The sequence below is a fragment of the Eubalaena glacialis genome, chromosome 11 (genome assembly GCF_028564815.1).
Source record: "Eubalaena glacialis isolate mEubGla1 chromosome 11, mEubGla1.1.hap2.+ XY, whole genome shotgun sequence".
Lineage (NCBI taxonomy): Eukaryota > Metazoa > Chordata > Mammalia > Artiodactyla > Balaenidae > Eubalaena > Eubalaena glacialis.
The window spans coordinates 90,819,227-90,838,266 of record NC_083726.1 but is presented as its reverse complement, the minus strand read 5'-3'; the positions used below and the strand labels follow the sequence as shown (position 1 = coordinate 90,838,266).

Genomic DNA, 19,040 nt, shown 5'->3' with positions numbered 1-19,040 from the left:
TTGTCATGCTAGGTAAACATTCGAGAATCAAAAGGCCAGCACTTACCATTCCACTCCTAATTTGATGGCAGCCCATCAGAAAACGGCTCCACCTCAGGCATTTTCTCCTTTCCTTCAAGGTCCTGATGTGGTTGAATGACCTTGCTTTTTCAGAGCTTCTGCAGCTCTTATTTGGATAACTTGGTTTATGAGACGGGCTCTAGCCCCCAACCACTCCCCAGTCTTTAGCTGTTCCTGATGAGCCCTTGTTACCCTCCCAGACCTACAGTCACCTTGCTCCAGGTCCCCAGGAGTCAGGAAAACACACACTGATGGGCTTTTATCACCTGCATAAAGCACCTCCACATTTCAGAAAACATTTCACACAGAGGAGTTCAGGATCCTGGGAATCAGTCCACATTTTATTTTACAGTACATTCATATGAGTTCCTGCCTTTCCAAGGTAATCATATCACATTCAGGTTAGCACTGCTGGTAACAAAACTGTACAACTACCCTGGCTTCAAAAACAAGATAGGATGATACACATTAACACTTCTTTCCCTTTAATACTGCAGAAGACAATACATCACAAAAGAAAATCACATGCCTTTTACAGTCCAGTATGAAGGCATGTTACTTATGTTAAAATTCAACCATTTGGGACATGAGGAGAAAAAGAAGAGCTTCAAAGCTTAAGATGTCTACAATCTCCCCCATGCCATCTTTCTCTTCTAACCGCCAGCTGGCACATTCAGCATCAATGCCTTGGAAAGAGGGGGCAGAAGAAAGCAGAGGATCATTTAACTCTGAAACTCATGGCTTCTTGGGCTACTTCTGTAAAAAACTACTTAAATAACCTAAAATTCTAAAAAGAGTTCATATTAACAAGGGATGGTAATATAGAAAGCACCTGGAGAAAATTCCTCCAGTGACCGATGGAAAATATAAGCTGCAAACATTTCACAAAAACGGACAACTGTTATCATATCTGGAAATATATTAAATTCTGAAAATCCACTTTCACTTTACTGAATGAAAACACTGTGACCCATGTTCTGGTGTTGAATCAGTTCAGAAAAACAGCTGTAACCTCCATCTGCAATATTTATCATGGGCTATCTTGCATCATTACCATGTCAGAGTGCAGCTGACTGATATCCCCAGCCCTTGAAAAATATAAGAAGCCAAACTGAGCTATAATAAAAATTAGGACAGATTAGATAGGAGAAAATTCAGATGTGTGAGAAAGCAAGAAGTTAGATTTACTTGGGTCTTTTTCCTAGATAAAAAATATTGTTACAAAATGTTTTGGACCCGGGTCCAACACAGCTGGAATGATAAGTTACTGAAAATGCAAGCCCCCATCCAGAAAGACAGTGTGCTTATGTAGCACCTTTCTCATAGAAGTCCAATGTGCTTTAGTATAACTGTCAATTAATTGCATAATTAAGTACATGATTCAGAATATACTTGGACTGATTGTTAATTCCAGTGACGAAAGAGTCCCTGCCACTTGCTGCCAAGAAATTTTTGAGTCCTGAACTTATTAGGTTATGAATGAAATCGATATTCATATAGGCTGACTCAAAAGAAATACCACCCCTTTCAGGGCTGAAAAATATGATGGAAGAGAGAATAAGACACTTCTTAGGAAAGCCACATCTTCAGGAAAAAACACCTTATGAAAAACCAGAGCCAGTGCATATTGTACAACCCCTGAAGAACGCCCCCAGCAGCGGTGGGGAGCAAGGGGAGCAGTGATGATTTTGAAACCAGAGTGACTTGTAGCTAACTTCCTAACAGTAAATTCACATAGTGAAATGCAGATAAGTCAACATATAGCCAAGGTTTACATTTATCTAGAAATATGTTTTATGCCTTAAAAAAAATTGCAATGCACTCCAAAAAAATTTTTTCAGATAATTCATGTACAACAGAAGGCACTGTTATTCGCATAAATCCATTGATTCTGCATGGCAAAACCTGAGACGTGCAATTCCATCCAATCCTCTAAAACCACCTTGGTCATTCATCCTTTGGAGCATATGCTTTGTCCTTTGCAATCCAATGATTTTGTTGTTCTTTAATTTCATACATTACAGTAGCTGCTTAAAATATATATTTCAGGGTGAGAAAGGTCAAAGGGGATGCAGGGGTGGAGAAAGGTGCTGCCGGACGCCAGGCAGTAACTGGCACAGCAGGTGGCACAAAAAGCAGCCCCAGCTCCCCTTGACCCTCTCCTTCCGGCTGACGTACCATGTAGTGATGACATTTGGTCGGTTGATCTTCCTTCTTTCAGTTGTTGGTGGGCATAGTCCCAAAGTTAAATGCAGACAGGACTCCTTTGTTTTCAAAGGTGAAGCCTCCCTGTTGTTCAATCTTCTTCTTTGCCTCTAGCATTTGCCAAGAGAAAGGGGGGAAAAGAGAAGAGTATTTAAGGTGACAAAGTTGGAAATAACCTCAAAGGAGCCAGATTCTTTAGAGTTAGTACTGTGAAGGAATGTGAATCGTGGTATTAATTATTCTGCCCAATTGAACATTAGCCTTTAATAAACCCGTGTCAGTAAGTACCATCGTCTTGGTGTCTGGGGATGCGGAACCAGCAGATATGGAACACACGGATACAGAGGGCCCACTGCACCACACCATTTTAACAGGGGACACGAGCATCCTCAGATTTTGGTATCCAAGGCAGGTCAGGGAAACAATCCCCCCCCACAGATACCGAAGGAAGACTGTAGTTATATTTTCTATCTTGGAAAGACTATTTGCTAAAACTCAGCAAAATAAAAACAAGGCTCAAAGCTAGTGTCTATTGCTGAAAGGGCACACTGACTTCTCACATCAGGAGGGCCGATACAGAATCTGTACAGGACTTAAAGCCTAAATCCAAGCAGAAGAACCTGGGTTCTAAACTCTAGATTCCTACTCCATGATGTTCCCCACTAAAATACTTTTGTAATTACAAAATCTTCCATTAATTTTCTAGGAGTGACCATAATAACGTCTGTGTAAAATAATTTCTCCAGCTCAAAAACTGAAAATCAACGAGAATCACCAACACATAAAGCCCAACAAATAGAAATGGAGAGTATTTCATTTCTAGGTATACAAGCTCCCTGCAAGAACTCATAAAATGCTTTTGACCCATCTGTTGTTTAGATGTTTAGGTGGGTGATCCAGCTGATTAACTCTCCTTCAGCAAGATTCATCCCAACCTTTACATCTTACCTTTGGCTCCAAAATAGGATAAGGGTGTGAATAAGAACACCACTAAAGACACATTAACACATGGTGTTTCACAGAGCTAAGATATCATGAATGATTAAAAAGATCATACAATAATGATAATTCCTTATTATCTTGAAAGGTTGGCCTCTAACAATTTTTAGAACAGTGTTTAGGTGCCACCAGGCTCGTAAAACAAAAGCTGACTACTGGCACTCTGACACATGCACTCCGATCTAGAAATCATGCTGGCTGACCTGCTACCGTCCTTCGGTGCTCGGCCAGTGTGTACACCTCCTGTAGCGCCCTCCTCTGATCCTCACTGAGCGGTGCCATCAGCAGTTGGTACCAGGCAGCATCCCGATTCTGCACAGCTGTTGTATTTTGGGGGTGTGTTGAGGGAGAAGGAAAAATAAAGGGGTCCAATGACAATCATTATTTCAGAGAATAACTAATAACACAATCAAATTACAATGCAATGATCACAGACAATAGGTGATAAAACTTATTCCAACAAAGGATTACTCCTGAGTACTCACTTTAGTACTTGACCTACGTGGGGCTATAAAGGAAGGTTGGGACATCACAAATCTCTGCTTTGCCTAGTTCTCTGCCTCCCTCCCCATCTCCTCTTCTTCCTGGGTTTTTATGAACTATGAATGCTGCCTAAAATCCAGATCTTGGGAAACACCTTACTCACTTGTTACCATTTTCCTCAGGAATTCTCATGCTACCTGCTCCTTCAGCATCACTTCTATACCAAAAACTCAAATTTGTACCTTTAGGCAAAACTGTTCCCTAAGCCTCCTGGACTTTTACTTTGGATAGCTCACCTCAAACTCAGTACAACTGAAACCAAATTTAACATTTTCCCTCCCAAACCCTCCTTATCTCCCCATTTCCATCACTAGTTCTATCAGTCTCCTAGTCAACCACTGCAAATGCCTAACATCTTTAATCATGCTCTCTCCACATCCAATTCTGTGCTGCTTTCTTGATGTCTTTCACTGATACGCTTTTTCCCATCAAATGCCATCCTCCCACTCCAGGGCCCTATTACTCCTAAATCAATAAAGTAATTTCCTAACGCTCGGTTCCCGAGTCTAGCCCCCTTCAGTTCTTTTTGGACATCATCATCAGATAATACCCCTGAAGGAAACTACCATATCCCCAAGGTCACCTCTTTTTAGAAAAACATTCAAAAACACTCTAATGGGCAATGGGATAAAGACAATCTCAGTCCAGAATTCAAGACTGGGGGACTTCCCTGGCGGTCCAGTGGTTAAGACCCCTGCTTCCATTGCAGGGGGCACAGGTTCGATCCCTGGTCAGGGAACTAAGATCCTGCATGCTGCACGGCCAAAAAGAAAAAGGAAAAAAAACCCCACCAGATTTCAAGGCTGGTACAATTTGGTACAATTTGACTACTTCACAGAGACTTTAAGCAGTGGTCCCTATATGCTGACTGAGCCAAAGCTGGCTGCTTATCTCTTGAGGAGCATTTTCAAAATACATATCCTGAGATCCCACCCAAGACCTAAGAGCTTCTTTGTTGCCTATGATGCACACCCAGGTCTGGAAGTAACTGCCTTAGAGTGTACCCTCCGCATTCCAGTTTCCACATTTATACTCTTATCTTCCTCATGCTTTGGAATATCATTCCCTGTACTCTCTACCTCTTGTTCCCACTGAATTTCAATAAATCATAGAGGTGGTTCATTAATGGTATTTGTAACAACCAGTACATTGGCATACTAAATAATGCCAATGCATTACACTACCATTGCCTTGTTAGTAACATTTTATACACAAGGATGTTCAATTTAATATTGCTTGTAAAAAGAAAACCCTGGAAATATCTTATATGTCCATCAGTGGAAATAAGCTAAATTATGGTACCACCATAGAAATATGATGTAACTATAAAACAACCTATTTAGGGGGATTTTTTCATTTTGTTTATAATAATTTTCTAAATGTTTTCATTGGCTTATTATTTATTTTTAATTCTATAAGTTTTCCATTTATATCTCTCATTCTTCTACTGGGTTATTGGTCTTATTCATTCATGGAAGGCCTTTGTAATCTGTGGGTCTTAAACCTATGACATGTACATGACAAATATTTTCTCCCAATCTTTGAGTACTTTAACTGTATTTCTAGTGTCCTTTGCTGTACAAAATTGGTAAATTGCTTATGTAGTAAAAATCTACTCTCTAATGGACTCTGTCCGTTCACATGGGGATTGTGAATTGCTAATAAGTTTATGGCCACAATTTTTAAGCAAGATATGTGAGATACTTCATTCTGCAAAAATCCTTATCCATTTATATGTAGAGGATGAACAATATATGCAGATACTCTTGCCTGTAATTACTTTTGTGAGGATACCCTGCAGCCTCACCCTGCCACTTTACAATGATTATGGTTGCTGGGACTGGGTGATGGATGTTTCATTATGCTATTTGCTCTCATTTTGTGTATGTTTGGGGATTTCTGTAACTAAAAATAAATTAAAAATTTAAAGGGAATCTAAACCAATTTGGGGAAAGATCCCAAAACAACTTCTAATAGATGGAAATGAAAAACATATCTGAAGATTCAGGGAGTAACAACATACTCAGCAGGGCTTGTGTAAAAAATTGATATTCATCCACACTATTGTCAAGGTCCAGTGGAGTGCTGAATCCCTCAAGGGCAGTTTCTTCCAATACTTCTTCATCCCAGTCATCATCATCTTCCTCCTCATCTTCACCTCTTCCATTATTTGACTGCATTGCTTGAGCAGTTACATTCGTCTCCTCTTCATCACTTGAAATCTCTTCTGTGAATCCATTATTTATTTAAAAGGAATCAAACCACATAAGGACAAAATATAAATTCCATAAAGAAAATAAAAATTATAAATGACATTCTAGAAATGGAAAAACTACCAAATAATTTTATGTAAAATTATAAAAATAAAGCTTATCTTTACTGTAGTTGCTAAACTGAAAATGACTTTATCCTCCTCACTCAAAACAATTTCTAACTATCTCTAAAGATGAACATTATTACTATTTTACTATGGCTGCTTCACATCCATTAATATAAAATATACTATTTAGCCACAGATTCCCAAATTAACTTTTTTGTCAAAAAAGATAAAATGATTACGTATTCAGTGCATGTGTTTTAAATAACAATGACCTCTCACTGAGAATTTGAGTCTCTTAGCAATTAACTAAGTTGATTATGAACTGCTCGGAAATGCTCAAATGAAGAGGTCATTTCTGCTAATAGAAACAGAAAAATATAGAAATACAGAGGAAAAATAATTAGCTATATGTGGGTTAAAAAAATTGAAAGCTGAATTGTATATCCCCATAGATTCAGTTTCTATTTTCAGGGCTGGTCTGTTCCAAGCAGTTAGTCCAGTATTATAAATAACCGGAAGACAGTAAATGCAGAACGAAATCAACCTAAGAGGAGAAACCTGGAGTAAACCCAAACCAGGCAATATTAATCTAAACCTAGTTCTATAAAATGCACCATACTGAAGCAACTGGATTCAACTGCAAGGTAGTTTTAGGGATAATGCAAGAAACCGTAGTTTTGACTACATACATGGAAAAAAAAAAAAAAAAAAAAAAAAAAATATATATATATATATATATATATATATGTATAATAACAAAGACAGCAAGAGAAACCTTCACTGGTTAATCATCCTACACCTCAGTAGGAAATTCAACAAGAAAGTCTGGGAAATTACTAGAAAATTTCCCTCAAGTCATAATAATTATAACCCATTAGAGAGCAAAGCAAGAAATTATAAAGAATGCAATGTACTGAAAAAAAGAATTCTGTGATTGTCTGCATATATTTAGCAAAATAAACAATTACAAGAGACTCACTTCAGAGCTAAAGACACACACAGACTGAAAGTGAGGGGATGGAAAAATATATTTCATGCAATGGAAACAACAAGAAAGAAGGGGTAGCAATACGCATATCAGATAAAGTAGACTTTAAAACAAAGGTTATAACAAAAGACAAAAAAGGGCATTATATAATGATAAAAGGATCAACACAAGAAGAGAATATAACATTTGTTAACATATACGCATCTAAATATATAAAACAAATATTAACAGACATAAACGGAGAAATTGACAATAATACAATAATAGGAGGAAACTTTAACAACCCACTTACATCACTGGACAGACCATCCAGACAGAAAATCAGTAAGGAAAGAGTAGTCTTAAATGACACATTAGACCAGTTGGACTTAATAGGTCCAACTGGACATTACATCCCAAAATGGCAGAATACACATTCTTTTCAAGTGCACATGGAACATTCTCCAGGAGAGAACACATGCTAGGCCACAAAACAAGTCTCAACAAATTTAAGGGGATAGAAATTATATTAAGCATTTTTTCCAACCACAGCAGTATGAAACTAGAAATCAATTACAGGTAGAAAAATGGGAAAAACATAAACATATGGAGACTAAACAACATGTTACTAAAACACCAATGGATGAATGAAGAAATCAAAGAGGAAATCAGAAAATACCTTGAGACAAAGGAAAATAAAAACAGAACTTTCTGAAATCTACAGGACACAGCAAAAGCAGTTCTAATAGGGAAGTTTATAGCAATTCAGGCCTACCTCAAGAAACAAGAGAATCAAAAAAACAAACAACCCAGTCCAAAAATGGGCAGAAGACCTAAACAGACATTTCTCCAAAGAAGATATACAGATTGCCAACAAACACATGAAAGAATACTCAACATCATTAATCATTAGAGAAATGCAAATCAAAACTACAATGAGGTATCATCTCACACCAGTCAGAATGGCCATCACCAAAAAATCTAGAAACAATAAATGCTGGAGAGGGTGTGGAGAAAAGGGAACACTCTTGCACTGTTGGTGGGAATGTAAATTGATACAGCCACTATGGAGAACAGTATGGAGGTTCCTTAAAAAACTAAAAATAGAACTACCAAATGACCCAGCAATCCCACTACTGGGCATATACGCTGAGAAAACCATAATTCAAAAAGAGCCATGTACCAAAATGTTCATTGCAGCTCTATTTACAATAGCCAGGACATGGAAGCAACCTAAGTGTCCATCAACAGATGAATGGATAAAGAAGATGTGGCATATATATACAGTGGAATATTACTCAGCCATAAAAAGGAACGAAACTGAGTTATTTGTAATGAGGTGGATGGACCTAGAGACTGTCATTCAGAGTGAAGCAAGTCAGAAAGAGAAAAACAAATACCATATGCTAACACATATATATGGAATCTAAAAAAAAAAAAAATGGTCATGAAGAACCTAGGGGCAAGACGGAAATAAAGATGCAGACCTACTAGAGAATGGACTTGAGGATACGGGGAGGGGGAAGGGTAAGCTGGGACAAAGTGAGAGAGTGGCATGGACATACATACACTACCAAACGTAAAATAGATCGCTAGTGGGAAGCAGCCGCATAGCACAGGGAGATCAGCTCGGTGCTTTGTGACCACCTAGAGGGGTGGGATAGGGAGGGTGGGAGGGAGGGAGATGCAAGAGGGAAGAGATATGGGGACATATGTATATGTATAACTGATTCACTTTGTTATAAAGCAGAAACTAACACACCATTGTTAAGCAATTATACTCCAATAAAGATGTTAAAAAAATGCAAAAAAAAAAGAAACAAGAGAAATCTCAAATAAACAACCTAACCTACCATCTAAAGGAATTTAAAAAATAAGAACAAAGCCCAAAGTCAGAAGAAGGAAGGAAATTATAAACTTCAGAGAGGGAACAAATAAAATAGAGACAAAAAAAAAGTAGAAAACATCAAGAGCTATTTTTTTTGCAAAATAAACAAAATTAATAAGCTGTTAGCCAGGCTCATTAAGAAAAAGAGAGGGCCCAAATAAATAAAACAAGAAATGAAAGAGGAGAAATTACAACTGATATCACAGAGATACCAAAAAATCATAAGTGAATACTACAAATATTTATATGCCAACAAATTAGACAACCTAGAAGGAATGGAAACATTTCTAGAAACATACAATCTTCCAAGACCGAATCAGGAAGATATAGACAATCTGAATAAAGAGATCACTAGTAGTGAAACTGAATTCATAATAAAAAGACTCCCAGCAAACAGAAGTCCAGGACTGGACGGTTTAACATGAGAACTCTGCAAAATGTATAAAGAAAAGCTAATACCTATTCTTCTCAAACTATTCCAAAAAACTGAAGAGAACACTCCCAAATTCATTCTATGAGGCCACCAACAGAAGACAAAGACACTACAAAAAAAGAAAGTTACAGGCCAATATCTCTGATGAATATAGATGCAAAAATCCTGAACAGAATATTAGCAAACCAAACTCAACAATTTATAAAAAGGATCATACACCACGATCCAGTGAGATTTATTCCAGGGATGCAAAGATGATTCAATATCCACAAATCAATCAATGTGATACACCACATTAAAAAAAAAAGAAAGAAAGGATAAAAATCACATGATCATCACAAGAGCTAGAAAAAAGCATTTGACAAAATTCAACATCCACTCATGACAAAAACTCTCATCAAAGTGGGTATAGAGGGAACATATCTCAACATAATAAAGGCCATTTAAGACAAACCCACAGCTAACATCATACACAACAGCGAAAGCTAAAAGATTTTCCTCTAAAGATAAGGATACGCACTCTCGCCACTTCTATTTAACACACTATTGGAAATTCCAGCCACAGCCATCAGACAAGAAAAAGAAATCAAAGGCATCCAAGTTGGAAGGGAAGTAAAACTGTCACTATTTTCAGATGACGAAATACTATATACAGAAAACCCTAAAGTCTCCACTGAAAAGCTTTTAGAACTAATAAATGAATTCAGTAAAGTTGCAGAAAGAGAAAGCAAGAAAACAATCCTGTTTAAAATTGTATCAGAAAGAATTAAAAACCTAGGAATAAACTTAACCAAGGAAGTGAAAGGCCTCTACTCTGAAAATTATAAAACAATGATGAAGGAAATGAAAGATGATACAAAGAAATGGAAAGATATCCCATGTTCATGGATTGGAAGAATTTAATATCATTAAAAAAATCCATACTACCCAAAGCAATCCATAGATTTAATGCTTATCAAAATACCCATGATATCTTTCACAGAACTAGAACAAATCATCCTAAAATTTACTTGGAACCACAAAAGACCCTGTATTGCCAAAGCAATCTTGACAAAAGAGAACAGAGCTGGAGGTATCATGCTCCTTGATTTCAGACTATGCTACAAAGCTACAGTAATCAAAACAGTATAGTACTGGCACAAAAACAGACACATAGATCAATGAAACAGAATAGACAGCCCAGAAATAAACTCCTGCATTTAGGGTTGATTCATCTATGACAAAGGAGGCAAGAATATACAATGGGGAATATCACTTTCTTCAATAATAAGTGGTGCTGGGAAAACTGGACAGCTACATGCAAAAGAATGAGATTAGAACATTTTCTCATGCCATGTACAAAAATAAACTCAAAATGGATTAAAGACCTAAATGTATAACCAGAAACCATAAAACTCCTAGAAGAAAAGCAGAACACTCTTTGACATAAATTGTAGCAGTATTTTTGGGGGTCTGTCTCCTAAGGCAAAGGACACTAAAGCAAAAATAAACAAATGGGACCTAATTAAATTTAAAAGCTTTTGCACAGCAAAGGAAACCATCAACAAAATGAAAAGACAACCTATAAATGGGAGAAAATATTTGCAAATGATATGCTACAATAAGGGGTTAATATCCAAAATATATAAACAGTTCATACAACTCAATGTCAAAAAACTAAATGACCCAATTAAAACATGGGCAGAAGACCTGAATAGTCATTTTTCCAAAGAAGACATACTGATGGCCAACAGGCACATGAAAGACGTTCAACATCGCTAATCATTAGAGATATGCAAATCAAAACCACAATGAGATATCAACTCACCCCTCTTAGTAAGAATGGCTATCAACAAATAACAAATGTTGGCAAGAATATGGAGAAAAGGGAACCCTTGCACACTGTTGGTGGGGATGTAAATTGGTGCAGCCACTATGGAAAACAACATGAAGATTTCTCAAAAAACTAAAAGTATGATCCAGCAATTTCACTGCTAGATATATATCCAAAGAAAACAAAAACACTAATTCAAAATGATACACACATGCCAAAGTTCACAGCAGCATTATTTACAACAACCAAGATAAGGAAGCAACCCAAATGTTCACCAACAAATGAATGGATAATGAAGATGCGGTGAGATATGTGATGGAATATTACTCAGCCATAAAAAAGAATGAAATTTTGCCATTTGCAACAACATGGATAGACCTGGAGGATATTATGCTTAATGAAGTATGTCAGAGAAAGACAAATACTGTATGTTACACTTATATGTGGAATATAAAAAATAAAAGAAACAAATGAATATAACAAAACAGAAACAGACTCACAGATACAGAGAAAAAACTAGTAGTTACCATTGGGGAGAGGGAAGTGGGGAGGGGCAAAATAGAGTAGAATATTATTAAGAGGTACAAACTCCTAAGTATAAAATAAATAAGCACAAGGATATATTGTACAGCACACAGAATACAGCCAACATTTTATAATAACTTTAAACACAGTATCATCTATAAAAACAGTGAATCACTATGTATGTTGTATACCTGAAACTAATATAATATTGTAAATCAACTATACTTCAATAATAAATAGATAAATAAAGTTATGAATTGTTTATTCCTAGAATTTTCCATTTAATATTTTTAGACAACTGAAAGCATAAAACCAAAATTGTGGTAAGAAGGGACTACTATAATTAAGTCAACCAAACCCAAAATATTTGTTAAACGTGTAACAGGCCAAGAAATGTACACCTGTTTAATGTTTCCAAATAGACTAAAACTCAAAGAAAACACATACTCAAATCACAATCATTTCTAGCATTCACTGCAATTAGAACACTTTACCATTTTCTTCCATATCAGCTTTCTCTGCTTTTGAGCGATCTTCCCGGTTTACCAGTTGTTTGGTAGCACAGACCTGCTTTAGGCCAAGGAAAAGGAAAAGAATTGAGGGCACAATCTGTCCCACCACAGCATCTACTCCAGGAGGTCGATTTTGCAATTCCAAAAGAATACTCAGTCCTATTATACACATCTTCCGGTCATGATGCCTACAAATTATAAAGGCGAAAAAAAATGTGCACATGAGAAATGAGAACAAATTCCGAAGAAATTACAAAAAGAAATGTCCAAGGTGTACTCTAAGGTTCATTCACTGGAGTTACACAGAGGTATCTCCATTTTGTACTATATGAAATCCTATGTAAATCAAGTTTTGTAAGCCAATTATCATCATCAAAGACCTATGGGAGTCTGCAATTAATATGGTGAATCTTGTGTAATATCAATTTATGATAATACAAATGCTGTATCTGGGCCTTAGCGTAACAACTTTTATTAAAATAAGAATACCTGTATATGACAGCATAAAATTCCTATCCAATGGAAAAAATGAGGAGTCCCTTAGACTTTGTCTTCATTGGATTGGTCTACAAGGTATCTTGGCACATACACTGTATACTAACCACAGGTGCCAAAAGCACCTCCAAAAACTCAGCATCTAATAAGCTGAATGTAATAGCTATAAGTAAATCTATTAAATGTCCTGTTCTATAAAACAGGATAAGGAAAATTTAATTCTGAAGGAAAAATGTTTGACCAATATACATTACACACATTTTTGTATGAATGTTTCTTCTGAATTGTTTAAAACTAAAAATATTAAGAATTAAAAGATTTACCATATTAGTATAACACTTAAAATTACAGGCATGAACAAAAAATTCACTGGCAGTGATTCAAAATGAGAGTAATATACAACAAACCCAATGACAAATATATTACTAGCTTCTATTATTCTTCATTATTTCCATTGCTTGATTGACTCAAGTTACTAATGCCAAAGTACAGTATACTGTAACAGGAACTGTGCTTGACCTGATGACTTTCTCATCCACGTAGCCTCTAACAAGTAGTGTACACCAGGCGTCAAATGGATCATAGTACAAAAGATGATTATCGAGTGGGGCTCTGAAGAATCCAAGGGAGCACAATCCAAGCATGCCCAATCTATACAATAGCTGAGACGGATTTTCTATTTTTGGAAAATTACTTACAGATGCTACTAACTATAACTGTGAATGACTAAATCTCTACTGTCTAAATCTCTGTCAGAGATAACTTTAAGCACAATTTCTTTTTAAAGTATGCTCTTCCTTTCAAAGCTTTAATAAGAAATCTAAATCAGGGACAAATTCCAGTCTCCTACAAGTAGAAAAATTAGAATACACATAGCAACTTATAAATATGCTCCCCCATTCCTTTTCTACCATCCTAATTCAAGCCCCTCCATCATCTCCCCACCACTTGGCAATGTCCTAACTACTCCTGTTGAAATTATTTTCCCCTCAGTAAATTTTTCTAAATGATATCTTACAAAACTTAAAAAGAACACTAGTTATTTCTAATGTTTTGAACAAATTAATCAGCAATTTAGCTCAAATTCTAGCACAACAGGGTCACTTACATGTGTTGGGTCACTTGAGGTGGGCCTATAACTACTACTTAGGATCTCACTTTTCCTATGTTGGGAAGCTAGGAGAGTGCTTCACATAAAGCCAAGCTCTCCTACCAGGGTAGTACCTGGACTACAACTAACAATCTTCTGACCTCACATTTGAAAACGGGCTCCCTTGAAGTCTTTATATATTTACCAGACCAGTACTTCCCTTAGAAACACGACTCTATTTGGAATGTTGTTACCCATAGACACTTAATAGGCATGGAACCCAAGTGGACACTTAATTCTTGTTGCCTAGAGATATAACAATACACATAAGTCAAAAACAAGCGGGGAATGGCTATACCTAATTTTCAGAGCCTGTGTTCTTTCCACTAGATTATACTGCTGAAACACATTCTTAATTCTCTAAGAATTTAATATTATGTTAACAATACACTAAAAATAATTCTTAAAGGGCTTCCCTGGTGGTCCAGTGGTTGGGAATCCGCCTGCCAGTGCAGGGGACGCGGGTTCGAGCCCTGGTCCGGGAGGATCCCACGTGCCACGGAGCAGCTGGACCCGTGCGCCACAACTACTGAGCCTGTGCTCTGGAGCCCGCGAGCCATGACTGGTGAGGCCCGCGAGCCTGGAGCCCGTGCTCTGCAACGAGAGAGGCCACTGCAACGAGAAGCCCACGTACTGCCACAAAGAGTAGCCCCCACTTGCCGCAACTAGAGAAAGCCTGCATGCAGCAACGAAGCAGCCAAAAATAAACAAAAAATAGTACTAATTCTTAAGATATAAAAATTATCTCTTTATATGCTATTATATGTACATATTAAAAAGTCAACTTTCCAGAACAGAAATGCAGTGTAAAATCGAAAAGACACATACGTACCCAAGAAAACAATCTGTATCATTCATCCACTGATTTATAAACTGTACAGTTACAGGTCCAGGGTTGTGAGGCAACTGAATTCGTTCTAAAGTATGTAGCAGCAAATCAGGGTTGTAGTACAAGGCAGCAATTGCAACCTGAAGACACATAGTACGAAGCTCACTAGTTTTGACCCCTCGGGTTAATCTCTCCAAAACAAGTTGAACAAAGAGTGGAATGCACTAGAGGAAAAAAGAAAAAGAGAAATCAAGTAACTTTTATAGAAAGCTGAATGTTGGTAAAGTGTTATCAATAAATCAGATACTCTTAACGACAGTGAAACTTTTGCTTGTTTAAATCATTTTTAGAATTATTAAACCCAGAGAGCTTAAATGGCCAAAAAGAGGTCCTACAGTAGTGCCAAAACGTCTCCTTCCCTTTTACGCGAAGATTACATTTAGTTGAAGATTGTTCTACAAGAGTCCACACTCAAATGATGGCAATAATCCAAATGTAGACTTAGTCACTTCCATGTTTGAGTTAAAATGACTAGGGTGGAATTTTTCTTTGATAAATCAAATTGGAAATACAGTTGACCCTTGAACAACGCAGGTTTGAACTATATGGATCCACTTAAATGCAGGTTGTTTTCAATAGTGAATACTACAGTACTACACTATCCACAGTTGGTTGAATCCACGGATAGGGAGAAAACGTGTATACACAGGGCCAACTGTAAGTTATACATGGATTTCTGACTGTGCAGAGGGTCAATGCCTCTAACCCCTGCATTGTTCAAGGGTCAAGTGTAAAAAAAAAAGAGAGACTAAAAATAAGCATGATGTGATCAGAATTTCTCTTGAGAAAAAAAATTCCTAAAAAAGTCACAGGGATGTAATGAACGACATGGTGACTAAACTTAAGAATACTGTATTGTACATTTGAAAGTTACTAAGAAAGAGTAGACATTAAAAGCTCTCATCACAAGAAAAAAAATTTTTTTTAACTATGTATGGTGATGGATGATAACTAGACTTATTGTCATGATCATTTCACTGTATATACAAATACTGAATCATGTTGTATACCTGAAATTAAGATAATTTTATATGTCAAATATATCTCACTAAAATTTTTGAAAAAGAAAATTCCTGTTGATATAAGTAAAAGACTGAAGAAAAATGGTGGATTTCATACATTAAAATCCTATGACTCCAATTCTAAAGTGCAATATTGTTTAATTTTATTAGAAATATTTCCTAACAGTTACTTTCAATTAAAAGGGATGGGCTAACTGTGGAAAACAGATGGAGATTTCTCAAAAAACTAAAAATACTACTACCATATGACCCAGCAATTCCACACGGGTATATATCCAAAAAAACAAAAACAAAAACACTAATTCAAAAAGATACATGCACCCCAATATTCACAGCAGCATTATTTACAATTGCCAAGATATGAAATCAACCTAAGTGTCCATCAACATGATGAATGGATAAAGAAGATGTGGTATATATACACAATGAAATACTACTCAGCCATAATAAAGAATGAAATTTTGCCATTTGCAGCAACATGGATGGACTTGGAGGGCATTATGCTAAGTGAAATCAGTCAGACAGAGAAAGATAAAAACTGTATGATATCACTTATATGTGGAATCTAAAAAATACAACAAACTAGTGAATATAACAAAAAAGAGGTAGACTCACAGATATAGAGAACAAACTAGGGGTTACCAGCGGGGAGAGGGAAGGGGGAGGTGCAATATAGGGGCAGAGGAGTAGGAGGTACAAATTATTAGGTATAAAATAAGCTACAAGGATATATTGTACAACATGGGAAATATAACCAATATTTTATAATAACTACAAATGGAGTATAACCTTTAAAAATTGTGAATCACTATATTGCACACCTGTGACTTATACAATATTGTACAGCAACTACAGTTCAATTTTTAGAAAGGGATGGGCTAAAATGATTTGTGTAAAATAAAATTCTGAGGTCTTAATATAAGTTCATTTTTAAATTAAACTTTAAAAAATCAAAGTTTCAGGGGAGAATGGGATGAATAGGTGGAATACAGAGGGTTTTTAGGGCAGTGTAGTGAAACTAGTCTGCATGATACTATAATGGTAGATACATGTCATTATACATTTGTCCAAACCTATAAAGTGTGCACACCAAGAGTACACCCTAGTGTAAACTGCGGTCTCTGGGTGATAATGATGTGTCAGTAGGTTCATCAGTTATAACCAATGTACCACCCTGGCAGAGATGTTGATAATGGGGAAGGCTATGCATGTGTGGGGTAAGGGGTACAGGAGAAATCTCTGTATCTTCTGCTCAATTTCTCTGAGAGCCTATAACTACTCTGAAAAATAAAATCTATTAAAAAATAATCAGTTTCATGTAAAAATTTAAGACAAATTCAATATGTTTCCTTTAGTAAGCCAAACTGTAAGTACATTAGTATCAGAAGAATACTAGACTTGTTTAGGATGATATATAATATCAAAACACATGACTACATGTGGTACTTTTAAGATTGAGATTTTTATAAAGAAATGACTAGTCTGATTAACTCTATTTTGTCTCATATTCTGATATAGAGCATATATAGGACATAGGCTCTATTAAAAATTATTACTACAGTTAAATAATTATTGTGAATCAATGAAGCCAAAAGATAATGTAAACTAAGTTTGAAAAACTCTTTTTGATATGTTTTAATAACAAAGCTTCATTTTAACAAATATCTACTATTACATGCAAAGCCATTAAGAATACAAAGAAACTGTGAGGTTTCAAAATTAGTAAAACTAAAATGATCCGTTTATATTAAAATAAAGTCAATTATGGGGATTGATTATGCAGAATACCTCCATATACTACTATGGAGTGATCTGCAAGATATATTATTAAGTGAAGAAGGCAAGATGGAAAAAAAATATGTTCAGTATGCTACTGTTTAAGAAGGTGAGGAGAGAACGGATATAACTATTTGCTTATTTTTTAAAATGAAAGGATGAACTAAAAACTGGGGGGTGGGGGGAGGGTAGAAATGGGGAAAGAAAGTAATGGTAGAGGGGACAGGAATGGAAGCTAGATTTCCCTGAATATACCTTGTTTTGTAAATTAGACTTTAGACTATGCATATGTTTTATTTATTCACAAAAAATTTAAGCAATCCCTAAAAGTTAAAATAAAATGAAATAAATAATCAAACAAACAGGGATTATGTTAAATTACTTTAAAATTTATGATTTGACTTGTTTGGCTATAAATATCCCTAGCATATGAATATACCCTTGAGCTACTAAAAAATCTTAAACTGTTAATAGTAATCATATGTTGGTGATAATATATACATATTAGTGGGGTAAAGTAAGTGAGTAATTATGATGAGAACCAGGATTTTGGGTGTGGGAGATACTGATTAGGATCAATTAGGTTAAGTAAAAATAATGTAGTCCTAAATTTGAACTGGAAATATCTGTGTCTACTAATGATGCATTAATCTTAAAATAATATAATATGTATTTCCTGGTTCTCTTTTGTGGAAATAAAGACCAACTCAATAGCAAGGAATATCCCTTGTGCAGTCTTGGAATACCATTTCCCAGGGTAGGGCAGGAAATGTACAAGATGAACCTGGAACATCTAATCACACCAGATAGCAGAAAACTCCAAACACTATGAGAGTCAGGTCAAGAGCACTCATATGGCAAACTCAAGAGGCTCCCACTGGCCTAATTTTAAAGAACTTTGTATACCTGAAATATACTGAATATATTTGATGTGTATCAAATAAATTTGAATCTATAAGTTCAAATAATACTAAAAAGCCAAAAAAAAAAACAAACCATAAAAAACACCTCACTGGTCATCTTTGGAGGGTGCTCCAAAGATGGAGCATAAGGAAACAAACTTACTGTCTCAATCATGACAAATAAAGGCAAATACTCAAACTATTCCTCAGAGTAATCTAGTAATTGATGAGAAAACACTTCTCTTCATAGAAGTATTTCCACTCATAAATGAAGAAGGAATGACAGAATTAGAATATCATCACCAACAGCACTAAGATCATAAGACGAGAGACAACCATTCTGTCCCTAGTAGAAATACACACCACCACCTATGAAGTATTCTTGCCAAAAAGTCACAATTGAATCCAACCAAATCTCTAGATCTAACTACCAATTTACAGGAAATATTGAGGAATTTAATTCTAAGGCATTACAATCCTTCAGCACAGTAATGGTAACCTCACTAACATTAGACAGTGAGTTAACTCACTTAACTTTCTG

The 19,040-nt window shown here is 36.0% G+C and overlaps 1 protein-coding gene across 1 annotated transcript in view; it reads right to left on the bottom strand.

Moving 5' to 3' along the window:
- Positions 1-380: 380 nt before the first annotated feature.
- The window catches only part of IPO8 (importin 8), a 68,344-nt gene continuing 49,684 nt past the window's right edge, over positions 381-19,040 (bottom strand). The window contains exons 21-25 of the mRNA XM_061206717.1: positions 14,743-14,963; positions 12,248-12,453; positions 5,831-6,034; positions 3,468-3,584; positions 381-2,375 (exon numbers count right to left, since the gene is read on the bottom strand). Of these exons, the coding sequence (XP_061062700.1) occupies positions 2,278-2,375; positions 3,468-3,584; positions 5,831-6,034; positions 12,248-12,453; positions 14,743-14,963 (846 nt within the window). The 3' untranslated portion in view covers positions 381-2,277. The remainder of the gene's footprint in view (positions 2,376-3,467; positions 3,585-5,830; positions 6,035-12,247; positions 12,454-14,742; positions 14,964-19,040) is intronic.